This window comes from Mustela nivalis (assembly GCF_964662115.1).
Source record: "Mustela nivalis genome assembly, chromosome: 2".
Classification (NCBI taxonomy): domain Eukaryota; kingdom Metazoa; phylum Chordata; class Mammalia; order Carnivora; family Mustelidae; genus Mustela; species Mustela nivalis.
Genome location: NC_139021.1, coordinates 173,444,372 through 173,466,406, shown reverse-complemented (window position 1 = coordinate 173,466,406; position 22,035 = coordinate 173,444,372). Strand labels below are relative to the sequence as shown.

Below are 22,035 nucleotides of genomic sequence, written 5' to 3'. Positions count from 1 at the left end.
TCTTAGGATACACTGTGTGCTCGTGCACCGCTGGCCTCCTCCACCTCGCCCCGCCATGCACACAGCCGCCTACAACACCCTCTCGTCCTCCCCATCCACGTGTGATGGACTGTCTGTGAGGATGCTGGTCCGTTGGGGCACCCACACAGGCTCCTCCAGTCTGGTGCATGCTCTCCTGCAGAGTCTGGGGCCCCTCGAAGCTTTGGGGGTCAGGGCTTTATCTCCCTGATTTTCCAAATCCAAGGATGGCTCTGAAGATACCCTGTGATCGGCTTTGGAACTCATTTAACTGGCAATTGTGGAATGAGTGATAGCTCCCAGATTAAGATCTTATGCATTTTTGTAGTGTGTTGCTTAAAACAGAGGTCATAATAAAAGTGACCCCCAACCCCAATCTTGGTCGGGTTGTCCTAAGGGGCTCCAGACACCTGCTGTGTTGTATTATCGGGAAATAACAAAAAGCCAGTTCTAGTAGAGAACCCTGAGGATAGCAGAGCCCTCTCCCTCAGTCACCACCAGGGTTCTGCCTCTGGGCAGCGAGGCACCTGCTGTGAGGTCTTCTCTGCCGTTCCGGGAAATGGAGACCTCGAAGGGAGACGAGCACGCTATCAGAAGCTGGAGTCACTGTTTCTCAGCCTCTACATAGTTGTTTTAAGAAATGGTATTTTGAAGGGATAGTCTTGCAGTGAAAATTGAAAAAAAGAAGAAGAAGAAGAAAAGAAATAACATTGCATTTGCTCGGGGGAGCCGGGGGGGATCCCCACAGTATCAGCAGCGCTCAGACCTCTCGAGACATCATCTCCATTCTTGTAGAGATTTTGGAGGGAGGCCCTACCTGAATTTTATTTCAACCAGAACACGTTAACCTTGACACAGACTGACACAATTATGGTGGAGAAAGTTCAATTATTTTTATTATTTTAATAGGAATGAAGGAATAAAAGTTGGAAGGGGAAAAAACTCTGGAGGTTTATTGCCTCGTGAAAATGTCCATGGTTGATGGTAACAGAAAGTCTGTCTGTGAGCGGTCGTGTGGGGAGCGCCTGGGCGCCTGGCGACTGGGGTGGGGAGGAACCCAGGGTCTCGGTGCGCTCATCATGGGGACCTTGGCTCCCTGGGGAGAAGCCTGCGTCTTGATGGAGCTTTGACAGGGGAAGCTGCCAGGGGACGATTCCAGACCCAGCTGCATGGCCGAGCCAGGCTGGCTGTCCACCCGGGTTGGGACGGTTCCCCGAAGCCTAATGATGCCATGTCGGGAGCAGGGACAAGTCATGCCAGGCGCTCTGCCACCTTCCCGGCCGGCCAGGGAAAGAGGTCTGCTTCCTCTGGGATACGGTGTTGCCACCAGAGGCTCCTGTGGTCCTGCGGTTCATGGCAACACAGGGCTGGGACGGGGGGCAGCTGCAGAGTCGGGACCTGGGAGAGAAGAGCGCCTCCTGGCCGCCTTGGCAGCCCTGGCTTCTCCTGCCTTCTCGAGGAGGAAGGGAAGGCACCGAACCACCTGCCTTCTCCACTCCTTCCTGTTCTTTGTCTTTCTACCTAAGAGAAGAAGGAAGCTTCTCTGGGGCCCCACCTTCCCCCGCCCTACCTTACCCTCTCATCAGCTCCAGGACAGACTCCCATCCTCTCTGCCTGCCTGTCTGTAACCCCCGCTCTCCTCTTCTGGCGTCTCTTCAGTATCCAGCCTTGCAGGACGTAGTCCCTTCCCCGCTCACTGTTCCCATCAGGGCCCTCCTGCCTCCTTGTCACCATGGCTGTCACCCAGTAGGGAGGCACCAAGTCTCTCTCCTCCTGGATCTCTCCTGTGGACACCAGGCTTGCATCTCCTGCCCCCTCCGGGGAGTTCCATGCCAGCAGGTTCACCTGGAGTCCCTTGTTCCCTGTGGCCTCCTTGGTGAGGGCTCCAGGTTCCCAGGAAGAGGGCTTTCTCCTCTGGCTCCCACGTGGGGGCTTCTGGTACCTCTCCTCCGACTCACACCATGGCCACGTGGCTCAGTTCTCTCTCGGGACGGCTCGTCCACCTCCACGCCTTTCTTTTACCCTGTTGGAGCCTCCTTGCCTCCGCTCCCAGACAAGGCCTGAGCCTCCTGCTCAGTCTCCCGGCTTCCCGTCTAGTTCAGCGTGCTCTGGTCAGCCACAGCTCTGATTCTGCCATGCCCCTGCCCTCCAACCTTTAGATTTTCTCACACTTCCCTTTTACACGCTCCACTTCCACCCTGCCCAGTCACTTAGCAACCCTGCACAAGCCCCATGTTCTCCTACCTCTGAGCAGCCTGCAGTGCCCTTCCCTCCTTCAAGATCCCGGCAGCTCTCTGTCAGTCCTTTGAGTCTCTCCTGAGCCCTGCATTCCTCCCCTTGCCCTACCCTCCGGCACCTCTGCCTTCTCTGACCCCTAGGGTATTTCCTGGGTCCCTCGTTCCCCTGCGGTAAGGCAGGCATTTATGCATTGGTTTATACCCTACCTTGTTTTAGAGAGGACACAGCTGACTATGCATTTGTTTTGACAGCTTGCAAGTTAAACCCCCCCCCCCCAAAAAAAAGACATAACATCCTAGACAGAGACCTAAAGTTTTCATGTCTGGGTCGCCAGCACTGGCAAACAGTAGGTGCTCAGTAAATGCTGAGTGGATGTTCGAAGCAGACCTTTTCCTGAAGAAGACCCTTGTGCTTGCCCCTTTCCTCTTTCTTTCTGACTGAAGACTGAAGTCGTGGCTCTGATCACCCCTCAACCAACGCAATCAGAGCGTGCCTGTCGCAGCTCCCATGAGCTCCACACCTGTCGCAGCTCCTGTGAGCTCCCACATCTGGGAGAATCATGCATACAGTAGTTGTTCTCACCAGTGGGCCTGAACTGAGACTCTGAAGGAAGGTCCCATAACCTCTGCCTTTTCTTGGTGTCAGGCGATGGGAAGGGGGCGACCCCGGGGTGTCCAACCAGAAGACTCCGACCACCATCTTGTTGACTCCCGAGAGGAAGTTCCACAGCTTCGGGTATGCCGCCAGGGACTTCTACCATGACCTGGATCCCAACGAGGCCAAGCAGTGGCTGTACCTGGAGAAGTTCAAGATGAAGCTGCATACCACTGGGGTAAGCAAGCCTCTCCCTGGCCCCCACGTCCTCTGCACTGGAGAGCCAACCTTCCCTCCGGCCCTGAGGTCTTCCCAACCCAGGAAACCCTCAGGTCTCACCCGAGCAGAAAGTAACATCCATTTACCTTGATTTTGGAAACAACCTGGAGCACAAGACTCTTTTGCAGAATACACGGCACTTTCTGATACACACACAGGCGGAGGGATATTCAGAATATTTAACAGCATGTGTGCCTTGGCAACTGATCGGTCAGGGCAGACACCTGCTGGTGTTCACCATCTCCTCGGGGGCCGGGAGGTCCCTCCGCAGTTGCTGGGTTGTTGGGAAACCCGGGGGTCCTGTAGGTGTGCCTCAGGGGCTGAGGGCATTTGGGGAACCCAGGGCAGAGGCGATTAGCTAACAAGTTTAGAAGTAAACATCTGTGTGGGGAAGTGGGTCGCCTAGGAAACAGGTGCCTAATGCATTGGTGGCTCAGCTTGCCAAGCAGCTCTGTTCCCAGTGTGCCGGTATCCTGTAAGTTTGGATCACAGGATAGGATTTTTTCAGTTTGAGCATTGTATCCCACAGATTTTCCTTAATTCTTGGTACTTAGAGATTCGGGGCATCGATGGTGTTTAGGACCATGGACGCTGGGACCCCACGGCCTGGATTTAAATCCTGCCTCTGACACTCACAAGATCCTTAATCCCAGTGACTTAACCTTTCTGGGCCCTGTGTGAAATAGAGACCCTGACAGGGTTGGTGGAAGGATTAAAGGAATCAAGCTACCTCAAGCTCTTCGAGCGGTGCTATACCGAGAAAGTTCCAGCCGGTTGCTGGCTCCCATTGTGATCGCTTTCGTTGGTCTGCGTGTTTGCAGGTACAAACACACGTGAAGGGAAGCCCAGCAGCCAGCACCCTGCCTCCAAGGCTCTGGGTGCATCGGCGTGGCTGTCTCTCTGTGAAGCAGACAGGCTCCTGCTGCAAATGCCTCCTGCCCGTTTCACCCGATGGGAGTCGCTGCCGAACAGCCCTCTGGCTGCCTGGTGGTCCGCCCCCTTTCTGAGCCTGGGAGTTGCCTCCCCATAGTGGGGTTGTCTTTGTTGAGCAGCAGGGGTGGGGGGGCTGGTTGGGAAGAGGCGCTCATGCCGATGGGTCAGAACACCGGACAGGCTCCGCGAGGCTGGTTCAGTCTCTTTGTCCCCTTCATGCTCTAAAGGCAAAGCCTCCTTACCCGGCTGGACCAACTTGGGGGGTGGTTTTTGTTTTTCCCTCTGGCAGGAGCAGCCTCTGGTAGTAAGGAGCCTCTGGCAGGAGCAGCCTCTGGTAGTAAGGAGCCTCTGGTAGGAGCAGCCTCTGGTAGTAAGGAGCCTCTGGCAGGAGCAGCCTCTGGTAGTAAGGAGCCTCTGGGTTCCGGCTGCCTTGGGGGCCTCCTCCTGATGACCGCCCCACTGTCTGCCCATTGCCATGCTGTGAGCACTTTTCTGGTCATTTTTGAATGACCCCAGTGTGGCCAGCGCCTCCCAGCCGGGCTGCTTTGGCTTCTGGCGGAGAAGGCAGGCGGCGGTGCTGCACTCCCAAGAGGGTTAAGTACAAACCTTAAAATAGGAGCTCTTCTGTTGGGGCGACTTGGTTGCTGCTCATGGGGAGTGAAAGCTTCCTGTCTGCTCAGTGCGTCGGCAGGTTGGCGGGATGCTTTAGGCCTCTGGGAGGGGGGCTCCTGAGGTGACTGTGAGTGTCCGAGTGTGGAAATAGTGTGTCATAGTGTGTCAGCTGTATCAGCAGGGGTGCCTGCTGCCTTTCTCTCCTCCTGGGCTCTGTCACCTCCCTGAAACCTCTGCTTCGTGAGGATCCAGGGGAGACAGAATGAGAGGGAAGGAGGAAGAGAGGGAGAAGTGCGAGGTAGGGGCTCAAGGGAGCAGCCGGGACCCCCGCCACAGGAAGGGGGTGATGCTGCCAGGACCCTTACTGGGGGAGAACAGGGGACACACTATCCTAGTCTACCAAGTATCAGGAAACAGAAATATGGCTCGCTGACTTTCCCAGACCTCCAGGTAGGAGTTCCCGAAGCCAGAAGGCATGTCTCTGCTCCTCCGTCTTACTGTTCCTTCCTCTCCCCCACTAGGACCTCAACATGGATACAGACCTAACGGCGGCAAACGGCAAGAAAGTCAAAGCCCTTGAAATCTTCGCGTACGCCCTACAGTACTTCAAGGAGCAGGCGCTGAAGGTAGGGCATGTGCCAGGGCCCTGTGGCAGGGGGAGACACCCCGGCCAGTCAGGGGAGCAGACTCAACCTTGAGGGAGGAAACGACCTCGGGGGAGGAAATGTAGGATTTCCATTCAGAAAACAGGATGCACCCTTGTGCCCCTGCTGGCGGGAATGGGAAGTAGGGCAGCTGCTATAGAAAAATCTGGCAGTTTCTCAAAGGTTAAACGTAAGAGCTACCACATGCCCTAGTGATTCTGCTCCTCAGTATACAGCCAAGAGAAAGGAAAAATGCGTATTTCCATGAAAACCTGTCTGTGAGTGTTTCCAGCAGCAGCATTTGTACGAACTAAAAAGGGGAGACAACACGAATGTCCATCGGTGGGTGGAAGGGTCCCTAAGTGGGTCTTTCCGTACAAGGGGATGTCAGTCAGTCATAGACAGGAATGAATCACGGACGCCTGCGACCACATAAAGAAACGGTGACGACATTACGCTGAGTGAAAGAAGCCAGTCAGTTCTGTGTGATTCCATTCATAAGAAATGTCCAGAGCAGGTGAATCCCCGGAGACAGGAGGCAGGTTGGCAAGTGCCGCAGGCTGAGGGACGGCACAGGAGTGTCTGCTAATAGGAATGGGGCTTCTCTTTGGGGTGACGGGATTAGAGAGTGTGACGGTTGCACAACCTTGGGAATGCATGAAAACCCACTGAACTGTACACTGGGAAAAGGAGAATTTTATGGCGTATGAATTATATCTCAGGAGACACGTGTGGCAGCTGGCGGGTCTCGGGCGAGGTGCTTGATTTCTCCAATACGCACGTTCCTACCTGGAAGAGTGGGGCAGGTTGTGTACCTCGTGGGTTGCTGGATATTAAACCAGACACGGGGCACCGCCCTCGGGGCGGGGCCCAGTAGGCTCTTGGCAAAGGGTTGCTGCCATCTCTCCTCCCTGACCTCCCAGACCCCAGGGGAGAAGCTGGTGCCTGAGTGATTGCCTTGGACGATTATTGCAAAGTCTGTGCAGTCAGGCCCTGGATGGGGAAGGATTGGCTGCCTTCTAGGTGGCTACAGCTGGCCCCTCGGTGTCTCTGCCTGTGGGCATGGTGACGAGCGGGTGGGGGTCAGATGCGTAAAGAGCCTCACGTACTGAGCTCCATCCAGAAAGAATTGGGAACTTTAGAAGCATTTGGTATTATGGGATCACTAGAAGAAATTTAGTGAACTCTAAAAATAGAATAGAGTTCTAGAAATAGGGCCTGAGGGAAACAGACGTGAGCATGTAACCCTGCTTTCATCCATTCAAGCACCTGCTTCTTCTTCTTTTTTTGAGTACTTTTTGTGTCCCCGATCCTGGGCAGGTTCTGGCAGCATTGTAGTAAGCAGAGTATGAAGGAGTATGTGGTCATGTAGTCAGCGGATTGGTGTTGTGAGGGGGTCACTGTGGGTGTTCGGGGTTTGGTGAAGGCAGAGGTTCTGCCCAACGGGCGGCAAGCAGGGAAGGCTCCCTGGAGAAGGTGCGTCAGGGGCCCCTCAGCGGCGGCAGCTGGAACAGTGTGTGTTTCGGGCTGGTGGAATGGCGCAGGAGGAACGCAGGGGGGAAAAACACAGCAGACAGCTCTGGAAAGCAACCAGTCTGGGATGAGAGAAGGGCAAGGCGACGGGGCCCTGTGGGAACAGCAAGCTTGGGTGGAGATCGTGCAAAGCCTCGAAGGCCAAGCTAACGAACTGCTTGAGTCATGGGGAGCCATCCATGACCATGAAATTAGCCATTTCTAATAGCAGAATACCATGGCCGCAGAGACAAGACCGCAGCACCCCCACGGCCTGCAGCGTGGGGGAAAGCCCTGGGGAAGCAGTGGACTCAGATCCCGAAGCAGGTGTGTCTGAGCGCTCGGAGACTTGGAGAGTGGGGGGTCACACGGGGAACGTGAAAACCGAGAAGAAAGATGGGGCCAGAGCGGAGGGAAGAGTAGACTCTGGGAAATAATTCTTCCACCGGAAGAGGGGAGAGGGGAGAGGACAGAAGGAAGGAGTAGGAGGGAGACGAAGGGAGTGAGGAGAGGCTCATCGTCCCAGGCAGCAGCAAAGGGGACCAGGAGGTGCGGAGATGTGGGCCTCTGCGGGCAGGAGAGCAGGGATCTCAGAGGGATGGGCTCGGTGCCCGGTAGGCCAGACAGCCAATGAGGGACCCTGTGCCTACAGTGCCTGTGGCCCCCCGGGGACAGGTGAGGGAGCAAGGGAGGCCGATGACTCGGGGGCCCTTTGGATTAGGAGGAGGAGACATGGGGACCTGGGGAAAATTTAGGACCCGAGAAAGTTGTGACACTGGCTTGTGTTTCTGGTTGATCGAGGGGGAAAGAGTGAACAGCCCATCTCAGAAAGGGAGGGGAGAGATGGAGGGGGCCGAGGTCCAGCAGGGGTGCAGGAGGAGGGGGCGTGGTTTCGAACATGTCAGCTCAGCGGAAAACTGCAGGAACCTGCTCGCACTTTCTCCCAGCAGGGAACATGCTATAAAGAAATTCCATGAAGAAGGGGCGCCTGGGTGGCTCAGTTGGTTAAGCAACTGCCTTCGGCTCAGGTCATGATCCCGGCATCCTGGGATCGAGTCCCACATCGGGCTCCTTGCTCAGCAGGGAGCCTGCTTCTCCCTCTGCCTCTGCCTGCCATTCTGTCTGCCTGTGCTCGCTTTCTTCCTATCTCTTTCTGATAAATAAATAAAATCTTAAAAAAAAATAAAAAAAAGAAAGAAATTCCATGAAGAAAAGCTTTTTGAGGAGATTTGTAGGAGCCGGGCCCTTCACTAGAGGGCGGGCTGGTGTTTGAAGGACCCACAGATTCAGAGGAGGGGACAGTTGCACATTGGACCAGGATGAACAAGATAGGGTGTCTACTGAAGCAGCGTATCTCGGGCATCACAGGCGTGAAGCAGGCTCGATGTTCACGAAGGAAAGCCAGTGAAAAGTGCAATATAACGGGCAGTTTAATTAATGGCAGGGTCCTTTCCCTTCTAAGCTGTACTAAATCCACTGGCGAACAGCTTATTTATTTATTTATTTATTTTAAAGATTTTATTTATTTATTTGATGGACAGAGATCACAACTAGGCAGAGAAGCAGGCAGAGAGAAAGGGGGAAGCAGGCTCCCTGCTGAGCAGAGAGCCCAATGTGGGGCTCGAACCCAGGACTCTGAGATCATAACCGGAGCTGAAGGCAGAGACCTTAACCCATTGAGCCACCCAGGCGCCCCTCACGTTCTTTTAAATGTCACATATATCAGGGATGATAATGTTCAGAACATCTTGTCTTTCCTTATTTTTTCTGGCTTAATCCACTGAGCCACCCAGGTGCCCCCAAACAGCTTATTTAAACAACCATCCCTATGGCCAGGGAAGCCCATCGTTCACCTTTTGAGCCTTTTCCTGTTTAAAGAACTTAAAATAGCCTGGATAGCACTTGGCGGTGTGCTTAGAACCTTCCCAACACGTGTCACCACTCACCTGCCTTTAAAGCCCAATGCAGACCCGCAAGGAAATACAACACGATTAAAGACAAAACAAAACCCACTGTTTCACTTAGGCCTCATGCAGAGATGTTGTGCTTTGAAAAAAAAAATTTATTAGACATATTTAACACTGCTGAACTGTAGGCTTAAAAAAATGTTCATGTGGTCAATTTTATGTTATGGGTTACTGTCTCCATTAGAAATGAAAAAAAAAATTAAAGGGCAAAAAATAAAAAAAAAGTTTACTGACTGATCATAGAGGGAGTTAATTCCGTGACACGGTGGCTCCAACCCAAGGTATCTACAGAAACAGAGGAAATGAGATATCTATCAGAAGAAACAAATCAGCAGCCTGTTAATCTTCTGAAACCTGTCCCCAGAACCGACTCAGACGCAGACGCGTGTTGGTGCGAGTTTAGGTTTGATTTCAGAGTTGTGTGGTGCGTGTGGCGACCAGAGGAGAGCGGTAGGAAGGAACAAGCTTTATCAGAGGCCTTCTCGGGTGAGCTCCTCCTATGTGTTCTCAATCTCCCCAGAAATACAGAGCATTAGTTCTATTCTCCCCATTTTACAGATGGGAATACTGAGTCTGAGAATTATTCTAGAGTCGTATCTGCATGGACTTGGAGTGAACCTCTGGTGCTTCTGCCCCTCCTCGTTATCCGATGTGGTTGAACTTGAACCAAAAGCTAAAAAGCAAAAAAAAAAAAAAAGCTAAAAAGCAGCATGGTTCTTGCTTAGTTGTTTGTATCCCTCCCGTCCTGCCGGGAGGACTCCTCTGAGGTTCTGGCGTTGCCATAAGGCAGGGGACAGGGACAACTCTGACAACAACTGCCACCAGGTGTAATGCAGAACTGTGAGCCAGGCCCTGTTCTAGATACAAACCACATGTGACAATTTGGTGAAGACCTTGGTCTTGAGGGTTAAGATATCCCTGGGTCTGGTCCAAATCTTGGCTCTGCCACTTCGTAGCTGTGCAGCCGTCAGAAGGTACTGCGTGTAGCTAGGACTCAGGCTCCTGTCTGCAGGAAAGGTGCGCCGTTATCAGCCCTTCCCAGTGAGATCCTGGGACTCATTGAGGTGAGGTATGCGAAGTGCTAGGTGAGGTTATCACAGAGTAAGCTCCCAGGAAATGTAGCTCTCAGAAAATTATCACCCCTCCCAACAACAGTGTGAGCTAGGTATTATTATCCCCATTGTGCAGATGAGGAAACTGAGGCCTGGGAGCCTATCAGGTATCCTGTCATGCTTGCCTCCTGCCTGCAGTCACGTTCAGTAAGTGAAAGGAGTAGAGCTCCCAGCTTGCGGAATATTCAGGAAGCAGACTCTTGCTCCCTGACACGGGTAAGTTCAGCAGGCTGTAGGGTAGATGGCCCAAGAGTTCACAGCCAGGAAGCCTGGAGTTCTCTCTGAAGCTGTAGGAGGACCAGCTGTGTCCACTTGACCTGCTGCATTTCCCTTGGCTATAGGAGCTGAGTGACCAGGCGGGGTCGGAGTTCGAGAACTCTGACGTCAGATGGGTCATCACGGTGCCCGCCATTTGGAAGCAGCCCGCCAAGCAGTTCATGAGACAAGCTGCCTATCAGGTGAGTGAGGGGACGGGGCAGGTGGCAGCCCAGGGTGCCCATGGGGGTGACTGTCACCTCGCTCAGGTGTCCCCAGCCCTCATAGGCCTCCCTGGGAGGCAGGAAGGGGTCTCCCACGGGCCAGGGGACATGAAACCTTCCTCTTGGGGGAGGAGAGAGGGTCTGGCCCACCAGGGTTGGGCCCACAGGGGCTGGGCCAGGCTTGATTTTCCTTCTGGCTTTATATATTCTATCCTGTAGATTCCCCAGGGCTAGGATTTCAAACTGGGGTACAGGGACATTTCTCCATGGGTGAACGGAACCTCAGGAAAAGGCTTGGGCAATAATAATGTTTGAAGAAGAAAGGAACAAAGAGAAAGCCGATGGCCGTGCACCAAGCACATCAGCTTGGTGTGGAGGTTGAGATCCGCACATGTACAGCTGGGACAGGAGGGAAATAGGCTGGTCTGTACGTTTTACCTCGTGAGCAACACGGGAGCACACACGGTCGGGGTGGTGAGGCCTCCAGACCTGCGCGGTGCAGACACCTGGAGGGGCAGTGACATGGCCAAGGAATGTGTCAGTCAGTGTGGCACCATGGATAGAACATTCTAGTGCCAATGGCCAGCCCATCCCTCCTGGGCGCTGGGGGCATCCCTGGTACCGCAAACCCTCATGGCCGCGGTACCCTGGACACCTGGCGGGGCAGTGGTATGGCCAAAGAATGTGTCAATCAGTGTGGCGCCATGGATAGAACATTCTAGTGCCAATGGCCAGCTCATCCCTCCTGGGCGCTGGCGGCATCCCTGATACCATGAACCCTCATGGCCGCCAAGTCTTACACTGTCCACAGGCCACATGTGCCACGACGGGGCTTCCCCAAGGGTTTGACTTCATGGCAAGAATGGCCGGCTGTGCTAACCTGATGTTCTGAACCCCGGGTCCGAGATGGCTCCCCTGGGCTAATGAAAGCCCACCCTGGGGCCTTGGTCCCCTCTGTGGAATGAGAGTCCGTTTCCAGAGCCTTCAACCTGAGCTGGGCTGCGGCAAGTCACCAACGTAATAGATGTTCCCTTGCGCCCTCCCCACCCCCCTCCCAGGGCACATGTCTCTGATGTTGAGTTTGTAGCCGTAGGTATAAATTTCCTTTCAAAACACCCTCCAGAGCAACCCTGAGCACCAAATGCAGCAAACTGGCCTCGGGTACCTTGGTGTCACGAATTGTACTCACCGCTTGGAGCTTCACTCCAGGTGACAGGCAGAGTTCCAGGGAGAGCCATGTCTCTGCCCACCCCCGCCTCCTCCTCCCTACTTCCCCTCTTCCCTTCCCTGCCGCAGGCTCTCTGCGCTCCCCTTCAGCGTGAGAATCTGGCTCAGTCGAGTATCTGCCAAAAATAGATTTGTTTTTATAGGGATGAAGGAAGAGGGTAAGTTCCAGAAAGAGGCAACTTCTTTAAAAAGGAAGAAACCCAAATGTAGTCTCGCTGTCCGCAGAAGCCCGGGGACGCCCTGGAGCTGGTCCACAGTGTCGGCCTTCAGGCAGCACCCCAAAGACGGGATGCCGGGACATGGCTGTCTACGAAGATACAGCCAATGTTCTGAGTCTGCACAGGAAGGAGGCTCAGGATTCATGGCTTTCACTCTTGCTTTCCCACAGGAAAACTACAGCAACAAACATGTGACCCGGAAAAGGGTCAGTTCTTATTTTTAGCCTGAAACAGAAAGAGGCGCAGGAACTGGGAGATTTGTCAGGGCTGCTCGAGCCTTGGGCGGGCTCTTCCAAGGACTGCCTCTTGGAGCAGTGGGGCCTGGTGGGGAGGCGCCTCATACTTCGGGTGAGGAAAAAACCAGGCAGTTGCGGGTGTGTGCCCTCTGGGGTTTGACAAAACCAAAATGGCACCTCAGAGGGATGAACGTAACCAGCATTTATGGATGTGGGGACTTCTCTTTCTGAACCCCAGAGATGACTCTGCAGACTGGGCTGTCCTTCAGATGCTGGGCAACTTCTGATGGGTGCGGACTTTGTGAGCTTAAATTTTGGCTCTTTGTAATTCTGATTTGATACTTGTGTCCAGTTTAGTCATCAAATGGCTTTCAAGATGGCAGGGGCCATTCAATCATTCTTTGTTTACTCATTCATTTATTCAAACTCATTCATTACTCATGCATGTACTCATATGTACTCTTTCATTTATTCACTAAACAAACCCATACCGGGAGACTTCTGGGTGCTGGGACATGGTTGGTGCTGGATTCATATCCTGTGTAATCTGTGTAAGTCTCAGGTTGCTCACAGCTGAGTGGTTCACTGCAGCCTTTTGTACTTCAGGGAGAGGGGCGGAGGGGGTTATGGGGCACAACTGCTTTGCCAACTAGCCTGTGGTTATCTTTTAGCTTGTCCTCTGGAAGAGTCCCCATGACAAAATGGAAATGAAGCACAGCCAAAATTAGCATCTCTCTAGTTCTCTCTCCTCATCCTCCATTTAATTATACAGAAGAGAAATATGTGCCTCTGATAGTTCATTTTATGTGTAAACTTGATTGGGCCAAGGGATACTGATATATCTGGTGAAACATCACTCCAAGTATTTGCTGTGAGGGTATTTTTGAATGAGATTAACATTTAAATTGACTGACTAAATAAAGCAGATTGCCCTCCCTAAGGTAGGTGGGCCTCATCCAATCAGTTGAGGGCCTGACTGGAATAAAAGGCTGAAACTCCCTAGAATAAGAGGAAATTCCTCCTGCCTGCCTGCCTCTAAACTGGAACATTGTTTTTCTCCTCCCTTTGGCCTCAAACTGAAACATTAGCTCTTCCTGGGTCTTGAGGTTGCCGGTAAGGGAATGATACCATCAGCTCTCATGGTTCCCCGGCTTGCCAACTGTAGATCTTGGGACTTGTCAGTCTCCATAATGGTGTGAACCAATTCTTTATAGTAGATCTCGTTCTGTGTTTACATATGCCTTACTAGTTCTGTCTCTCTGGAAAATGCTAATACAGAACCTGAGCAAAAAACCATAGTTCTTGGGTCAGCCAGCTTCTGAGATCTGAGGATACCCACCATCCCTTGCCCCCAAAGTGCTGTCCATCAACCTGGCTTCAGGAGGAAGAGCTTGAAGGATGAGATAGGATGGAACTCCATGAGGGCAGCTGGGAAACGGGTCACATCTCCCCTGCTTGCATGCAGGAAATGGAGTCCTTTCTTCAGGCTCCTTGGTGGCCCCATGAGCCCGAGTGCATGGCACAGTCAGATGGGGGCTGATCTTCGTTCCTCCACTGGCCTGGTGGGGTTGGGGGAAGAGGCCTGGATGCAGAACAAGAGATGAGGCTCTGGGCAGCATCTCAGAAGAAACAGGCCAGGAGGGGATGGTTCCGGAGCACTTCACGGGAACAGTTTTATCTGTGAAACTCCTCTTGTGTCAAATCCTTGTTGAAAAAGTAGGTTCAGTCTCTATGTTTTATAATTCCCTACTAAGAACCCCATTAGACCCTCCAGGAGCATTCACTGAACAGGTTGTAGCAGGAAGAACAGCTGATCCTCTTCCGAGGCCTTCAGGAAAGACCTAGAATGGGAGACAGTTCCAACTGGGACTTGAGGGATAGTCATAGTGGACGGGGTCTAGTTGATTTTTAAAGGCATTTTGGCAAAAATGTATAACCCTCATGGATTCTGGAAGCCTGTCAAATAAAAGACATTCCATTACATAGGATGATCTCATTTAACGTGGAGTTACACTTTGCACTGCTGTGGAAAGGAATCACATCGGAGGGAAAAACAACAGCCACAGTGGAAGGTTGTCATTCAGCGTTTTGGAGACAAGGGCCAGGACGTCACAGAAGGAAGGCTGGCAGGGGTACGGGGGTGGGGGTTCATTCTCTCCACAGCTGCCGCCAAGCACCCACTGTGTGCCGCCCTCGGAAAGGGTAGCATCTTGCAGGAGTGGCTCGGTATGTCTGCATGATCTGGAGTTGGAGACAGAATAGGCTAAGTGCTTGGCTGGCAGGGTCCAGCGGACAGAGAGCTTGCGTGGAACAGCAGCTGCGAGGTACCAGCTTCAGAGGCAGAATTCACCAAAGCAGCAAGTGCTCCCCTGCTCTGGTGGACCCAGGCCTGATCCCGGGACACCTGACAGCTGCCAGGCTGTGGGCCTCTGCTGAGAAGGACTGCAAGTGTTTATGCAGGAAGAAAGCCTACCCTTCCAGGCTCAGGGCCCTTCTGCCCAGAGATAAAGACATCTGAGTTTTTGAGCATCTGGCAGATTCTTTTGCATTTCCTCCTTCTCTTGGAGTCCAGAAGCAGCTCTGGGACCCGTCCTAGGGAGTGGGAACCTGGCAGAGCCAGCTGCCTCCTCTTGCCTCTACCCTTCAGCTCTCTGCTGTGGCCTCCATGGGAGTGCTATTGGGACATGGCCCCTCACCCTCTCTGGGGAGCAGGTTGGCGGCTGGTTCAAGCAGAGGAGTGTGGTTACTTTGTCCTGGCCTCTCACGGATCTTACCCCCACCCCCCCCACCCCCCGCCCATGCTGGTTCAAAGTCCTCTGCACCTCCATTCCCCTTCTGCATCCTCTCCTGGGTACCATGAGGAACCCTCCGTGGAAATGGGTCAGAGCTTTTACTGTGGGGCCGAGGCCAACCCGGCCGGTGGGGGACAGATGAAAGGCCTCCCTGGAGGGGTGTGGCCATGCTGTTTGGGGCATTCTGGGGCAGCCTCTGTGTCTTTCATGTCTTGAGGATGTGGAGACTCCCGGGGGGAAGCTGGATTGTGTAAGTCACATACTGGGGACCCTTGGGCGCCTCAAGTTGTGTAGCTGTACTCCATGTTTTTCATTTCTCTGGACTTCTTGATTTGGTTTTCTGTATAAATACTTCAGAGCTGTTTTTTTTTTTTTTTTTTAAAGACTTATTTATTTGAGGGGTGGGGAGGAGGAGCAGAGAGAGGGGGAAAGAGAGCATCTCAAGCAGACTCCCCGCTGAGCACAGAGCCCGATGCCGATCTCACGACCCTGAGACCAGGACCTGGGCTGAAACCAAGAGTCAGACACAATGGACAGAGCCACGCCAGAGCCCTGATCTGTCACGTCTGCCTCAGAGTGGCTGCTCACCGTCTCGGGGAAGGTGTGGGGAGGGACGAAGCCAGTTATTATTTTCTTCTGTTCCCTGCCACTCCCCCCCGCCAGGTCCAGGCCCCCCGGTGCTCCTCCCTGGAGGAGGGAGACTGCCTGGGCAGTGGACATCCCAGGGGGACACAGGGCAGTAGTGAGCCTTCTCCTCCCTTCCCACCAGCCCTGGGCACGGCCCCGGCGCTCTGCTCTCCTCACCCCTCCTCCCAGGCCATTTTCCCTTCTGAGCTTCAGAAGACCACGGTAAACATGTCGGCCTGGTGGTTTCTTGGCAGCTAGTTTTTCCTTCTCCCTCACCCCGTTTTCTGGAAAGCTGGACCTGTTAGCTTCTATTCTAGGAAGCCCACAAAGGTGGAAAAGTCAGTCTTGGAGAGCGGGTCCTTTAGAGGGGGGCTGCTTTTGGTTTTACTTTGGATTTCTTCTGGGATCCTGGGGCTTAAGACTCAGAAGTTTCATCTTGCCTGGCGACACTTAGGTCTGTAAGCCTTGTTCCGTCATTGGGCGCTGCAGCTGTCTTGGTGCCAAGGAAGTCTAACGTGACCCTGAGGGAGACCGGGGGAGGGGGACTTTGAGTCCCTGGGGTCGGGAGTACTGGGAGATCTTCTTCTGCATCTGGGTCAGGGGCCTGTTGGTGGGCAGCAGGCTTCCTTCCACACGGAGACCAAACCGATGGACAGAGATGCCGCCGTGTGGTCAGCTAACGGCGGAGGGTACAGAGCAGTAAGGAGGCTGTTCTCCTGCGGACGGTGTGGGCTTTGTGAAGTCGGTCTTCCAGAAGGGCTTCGACTGCTTGTGAGGCATCTGCTGTCGGCAGCGGGGAGAGCTAAGTCACCTGCCTGCCCGTGGTTTCTCATTAAGACACAGTTAACTAGTTCATTTGGGGCATGGTTGTTGCAGAAAATTGATGCACGCACTTAGAGGCGACGTACCGTCTGTGCTGTCCCGGTAACTGGGTACAGAGATTCTACCTTGAAACCAGCAGAAGGAGGATCCTTAGAGACACCCCGGGAGTTTCGTCCAAGTTGAAAGGCCTGGGTCCCACCCTGGTAGCTGGAGTCAATGAAAGCAGAAGAACAAAGAACCAATTAAAGAGCTGGTCTGCGAGGTTAAGACTGGGTCTGGGCTCGCTCAGCCCCATCCACTTGCCGCATACATGCACTGGAGCCTAAGACTATCCGTTTTTCAGCCCTGAGAGCCCATGTCCCAGGAATCCCGGGACTGTTGGTCACTCTACTTCTCTAAGCCTGGCTTTCTTTCTCCATAAAGTGAAGGAGTTGAGTAAAAGGCCAAGAAGGGCCTTTGCATTTCTAATACTCTAACCGGAACCCTCCCGCTCCCTTGTCCAACAACAGAACCTTCTAAGCCCCTTCCATCTGTGACTCTAGGCTAGCTCCTTCTGGGCAGAGGTCACCGTGCACGTGTGACATTAGGCAGACGGTTCACCCCCAGTCTACAAGCTGAGTCCACTAGCCCTTGTAGAATCGAGTCTCCTCCAAAGTGGGTGAGGTGTGAGGGCAGCACCCCGAGGTTCCCTAGGGAGCAGCAACAGAGACCGTAAACACAGTGGTGAGACACAGCACGTCTCTGTCCCGTCATGCTGGTGACCTGGAAACCCTTGAGGCTTGAATGGCTTCAGGGAGTGAGGCCTCGTGCTTCAGTTCAAGGCCATGGGAGGTGGGCAGGGACCTTCCAGAGGCCACGCCAGGCTCGTGTCTCCGAGCGCCCTCTGTGGGGCGGTCCTGGAGTGTCCTGGCCAACTCCCGTCACAGGGACTGTGATTAGAACAAGCCAGATGTCAGAGCAGAAGTGTGTCTGCCATTAAAGGGGTAACAGCTTTGAATAAAATAACTGCCAGCTGCCTTCTGACCCATATTCTAGAAAGTGTGAGACTGTGTAATTCCAAGAGGGCTTTCTCCAGAGCCCGGGGCCCTCCTTGGTGTGCTGGAGGCACACTGGATTCCCAGACAGCCGAAGCCGATGCTTGTGTAGCTGAGGTCCAGCGATGGCCCATTGGCTTTGCAGGCCACCAAAGACAGGGTCTGCCCTTAGAGCCTTTGGCCCATTGTAACCAGAAAGAGACCACCGGCCTTCCGTCCTCTGATAGTTTTCAGAGTTTGGGGGCATCTCCCCCTTCATGCTACTCAGTTCTGGGCTCAGGAAGTCCCAAATGAAAGAGGCCCAGGGCCCAGAGAGCCCTGCGTTTCCCAAAGGCACCCATACATTTTCTTTGCCCCTCCACCACGTTGGGGACCCAGGCTGGGGCCCAGCACCCCGTCACCCCGAGTGTAAGCCCTGCAGGGGAATTTCCCAGACAAACAGACTCTGAGTGTTCCTTCCTGGAGGGCGTCAGTCAGCGCAGGGTGTGTGAGTGTCCTCAGAGTGGTCCCGCCTCTGTCTTCCAGGCAGGCCTGGCCTCCCCGGAGAACGCGGAGCAGCTCATCATCGCCCTGGAGCCCGAGGCGGCCTCCATCTACTGCCGGAAGCTGCGGCTGCACCAGATGATCGAGCTGAGCAGCAAGGCCGCGGTCAACGGGTACAGCTCCGGCGACACAGTGGGAGCTGGGTTTGCACAGGGTACCTCTGCTCTCTCTCTCCCCTCCCGGCTCGCTCCCCTCCTGCCCCTGCATGGTTCTCGGCCCTAAGGCCCTAATTACCGAAAGGCCCTTAGCACAGGAATGAAGAATCAAGATGCTCCCGGACAGGTCAGCTCTAAGCACCTGTGTGCTGGCCCCCTGACCCGGCCTCCCCGGGGCACCCTCGAAGCTCTGCGGTAGTTCCCCGGGGTCCTCACCTGCGCCTCTGGCAGGGGGAGGGTGCTTGTCTCTAAGCACCTGGGGGTGGCCGCAGAGAGCAGCTCTTGAACTTACATGTCACTAGGCTCTTAATTTGTCTTGTTTATTAACGGATTCTTAATTGAATCCCACTTGCCCGTTATTAATTCCTCCATTAAGACTGTTGATTTACGGCTGACTCACTCATTAGGGCCGCGTCGTGTATGATGAGCTCATTCTGGGTCTTAGCCATGAACCCGGCAGAGGTGAAAACACAGCTGATCAGAGCCGAGTCTTCCTGACCTGGCTGATGCGCATTTAGCTGCGAGAGGGGCACCGCCTGGGGGCTGGGATGCGAACTTCTCCTCTTTAATACTTACCTGTGTGCAAGCTGGTCGCAGCGTTGGTCCGCAGATCTGACACCCTAGGTCAGGGACAGAGCCACCAGCAGGAGCGAGCACAGGCACTGAGAGGAGTGCTGTGGGTGCTGTTGCCGAAAGCCACCCATCCCGTGCCCATCCCATGCTCTTCCCCCATGCTGGAAGGCCCAGAGGAGGCGAGGGGGAGAGCATTAGCGAGAACTGCCGCCCCTGCTCCCCTCAACCCCCCAGCCTGGGTCCAAGTTCTCCTTGGTCCCCACACCTGAGGCCCGTCTCTGCTCCGCCCATGGCGCGGGGCCCTGGCTCCCCCTTCGCAAGGCCCTGCAACCTCTCCTCCAGAATTCTCCTCTTGCTCTCCACGCGGTCACTCTGGTGCCCCAGGCTGCGGGGGAGTGTGTGTGTGTGTGTGTGTGTGTGTGTGTGTGTGTGTGTGTGTGTAAATTCTAGCACCTCCCACCGGACTCTCCTGCAGCCAATGGGAGCCGCTGCCCTTCCACTGAGGGCGTGGTTTTGCCTTTTTTATTTTTGGCCATGCTTGGCCTGCCCCAAAGCAGGCAGAGGCTAGCCTTCCTGCCAACTAAATCAAAGGTATTAACATTTTAAATACTCATGATGACATTTATTTACATTTTAATCGGAAAAGAGACTCAGGACTGACTGGGCTTTCCTGCCTTGCATGTGAGCTGATACTGGTTCTCTCTCTCTCTCTCTCTCTCTCTCTCACACACACACACACACACTCACTCACACTCAGGTTGGAAGTAGCTAATTGTAGCACAGCTCTTCATTTGTCCCAAGTGTAACACTCACGTTTGAAGGGGAAACTGTTTTCGAAAGCTAGCCTTCCCCAAGAGCTCAGTGTGGGGGTTCCTTTCCTTTAACTTTATTATTATTATTATGTTTAAAGATTTTATTTATTTATTGGACAGACAGAGATCACAAGTAGGCAGAGAGGCAGGCAGAGAGAAAGGGGGGAAAGCAGGCTCCCTGCTGAGCAGAGAGCCCGGATGCGGGGCTCAATCCCAGGACCCTGGGATCATGACCTGAGCCGAAGGCAGAGGCTTTAACCCACTGAGCCACCCAGGCGCCCCTCTTTCCTTTAACTTATCCAGTCCACCTGCACACTGCTCCACGTCTGTGTCCTGTGCCTTGTGGAATTTGCTCTGATCTTGTGCTCAGAAGGTCTCTTGGGTTTTTGAAATGCTCGCACTGCTGGCTGCCACCCCTCAGAGGGGCAGAGAAGTAGGAGTTCCGGCTCAGCCTTGTCTTGTAGTTATGGCCCGTCTCCCGGAAGGAGGGGGAGCGGCCTGGGGAGGCCTGGCAGAGCCCCTAACCAGAAGTCCCCTGGATGGCGTTGGGGCCCCGAGTGCCCCCTCCTCACCGTTCTCTGCCCTCTGCTGCTTCTCCATGATGGACGCCCAGTGGACACTACTGAGGGGACTGGGGCTGGCCCTCTGCCCCCAGCACCACGGAGTTGCTCTCCACATTACTTTGCACCAAAAGGATTTCATAAGATTAGTAAAGGATCTGTGTTGTTTTGTTTTGTTTTGTTTTGTTTTTTTATAATCTCGGGCTTAATTTGCCAGAAAACGTGATTTTTGGTTGTTTTGTTTTGAGAGGTCAGAATATATTTATTAGTCTGGCTTGGCCATTTTTTAGTGAAAGACATCTAGATTATTTTAGCAAACCAAATGTTCGCTGTGAGGTCTGCAGTAGAAGTTCATCCGGAACCAGTGCTGGGAACGGGAGAGAAGCCCTAAATTTGAGGATCCCTCCCAGGCTGGTAGAGACGCGAACCAGGACGACCTCACCCCTGGACATCAGGGCCCGAAGGACTTCAGAGCTGACTGGCTCTCAGCATCCCAATCCCCAGAGAAGATGCAGTTTTGCAAACACGGTGCTCCTTGCTAGAAGAGGCTAGAGGGTCAAGGGTCCTTAATTGGATAACCAGCCACAGACTGATTTGTAGGACAGTTCAAAGTCAGCAGCCCCAGTTTAGGGACTAGAAAAATTGGTGGTGGGGGCGCGGGCAAGATTGTGGGATGGGGTTGCAGAGCAGCGGACAGAGCCTTTATCTGTAAAATTGGGGGTTGCTCTCAATTGTTCATTGTAGTGAACGTTTGTTGGGTACTGGCTCTCAGACTTGGTGCTTTGCCTTCCTTATCACCTACTGTGTGTGCCCGGCGTCGCACAGTGCTGAGATGAAATCAGAGAATCAGGCCCTGCTCTGCCTATGAGGAACTTAGGTCAAGGGTTATTTATTTATTTTTTTAAGATTTTATTTATTTATTTGACAGTCAGAGATCACATGTAGGCAGAGAGGCAGGCAGAGAGAGAGAGATGGAGAAGCAGGCTCCCTGCTGAGCAGAGAGCCCGATGCGGGGCTCCATCCCAGGACCCGGAGATCATGACCGGAGCCGAAGGCAGAGGCTTTAACCCACTGAGCCACCCAGGAGCCCCGCAAGTGTCATTATCCCCATTTTATGGATGTGGAAACCGAGCCCCGCTTAATCAAATTAATCACTTAATCAAATTAAGTGATTTGTCCCAACTGGGCACCTTAGCTGTGCCCCGATGATCTCCAGATACCCTCTCAGAGCACCTTGCTCATCTCTTAGCATTCGTGTTCTGCTTTTTTCACTGTAAATTGTTGAATCTCAAAGGCATGACGGTACACGGTCCCAGGGTGGACTTGGAGCTGCGAGACAGGGTGGTGGGAACTGTAAACCCCTTAACCTCGTCTGACCAGGTTTCCTCCTCTAAACAGAAGGATGATGATTTGTGCCCTGTCTGCCTCCCAGGGCTGAGGGGGCCTGTGAGAGATGCAGTCACCCCATGCAAAGCGTCACAGCCACTAAGTGGCCTGAGCCACAGCCCTGTGGTTCCCCAGAGTTAGGAAAAAGGCCGCCAGGGCTTTGCTGGGTTCAGAGGGTCCGCCCTCTGGCTGAAGCGCCACCTTGCGGCTTAAGAGCAAACTGCCTGCGCCGGGGTCGGGAAATGGCTCCAGTCCCCTTTATCCAGGATCCAGATTAGGAAAACATACCCGACATTCCTTGCATCAGACAGAGTTCCTTGAGGTGAAGCTGTTTAACCAAGTGCACTGCTAGCTACTTGGCAGACAAGTACCTCCCTGGGACACCAAAGCCAGGAATCTGGTCGAATTATTAACCCCTTCCCCTCAAACAGTGTCCGGGGAGGAAGGGCTTCTTTGCCAAGGCAGCTGCCATGCAATGGATAGATGGAGGCTGGTGGAAATGGTCTGGCTTTGTGTTACCCGATGTCATATTTATGTAACCATTTTGGTCAAGTATTGCTAAATGTTCTGTCCTTAACCCTTCTCATGCTGTTGCCTCCACTGACGGCTGATGACTGCCTGCTTTTTCATGCTTTCTTACCCGTCCTTTTCTTTTTGTCGGC

At 53.6% G+C, this 22,035-nt stretch overlaps 1 protein-coding gene and 1 long non-coding RNA gene across 4 annotated transcripts in view; one reads left to right on the top strand and one right to left on the bottom strand.

The window, feature by feature from the left end:
* HSPA12A (heat shock protein family A (Hsp70) member 12A) overlaps nucleotides 1–22,035 on the top strand; it is a 155,504-nt gene that overhangs the window by 123,603 nt on the left and 9,866 nt on the right. For all 3 annotated transcript variants that reach the window (XM_082719027.1, XM_082719026.1, XM_082719028.1), the window contains 4 exons: nucleotides 2,902–3,088; nucleotides 5,196–5,300; nucleotides 10,251–10,367; nucleotides 17,870–18,041. In XM_082719027.1, coding sequence (XP_082575153.1) covers nucleotides 2,902–3,088; nucleotides 5,196–5,300; nucleotides 10,251–10,367; nucleotides 17,870–18,041 — 581 coding nt within the window. The remainder of the gene's footprint in view (nucleotides 1–2,901; nucleotides 3,089–5,195; nucleotides 5,301–10,250; nucleotides 10,368–17,869; nucleotides 18,042–22,035) is intronic.
* Nucleotides 10,381–22,032, bottom strand: LOC309858692. Its single transcript, XR_014308306.1, has 3 exons — nucleotides 18,619–22,032; nucleotides 11,578–16,517; nucleotides 10,381–10,894 (listed from the first exon to the last, which is right to left on the bottom strand). It is a non-coding gene; the product is annotated as an uncharacterized lncRNA (long non-coding RNA).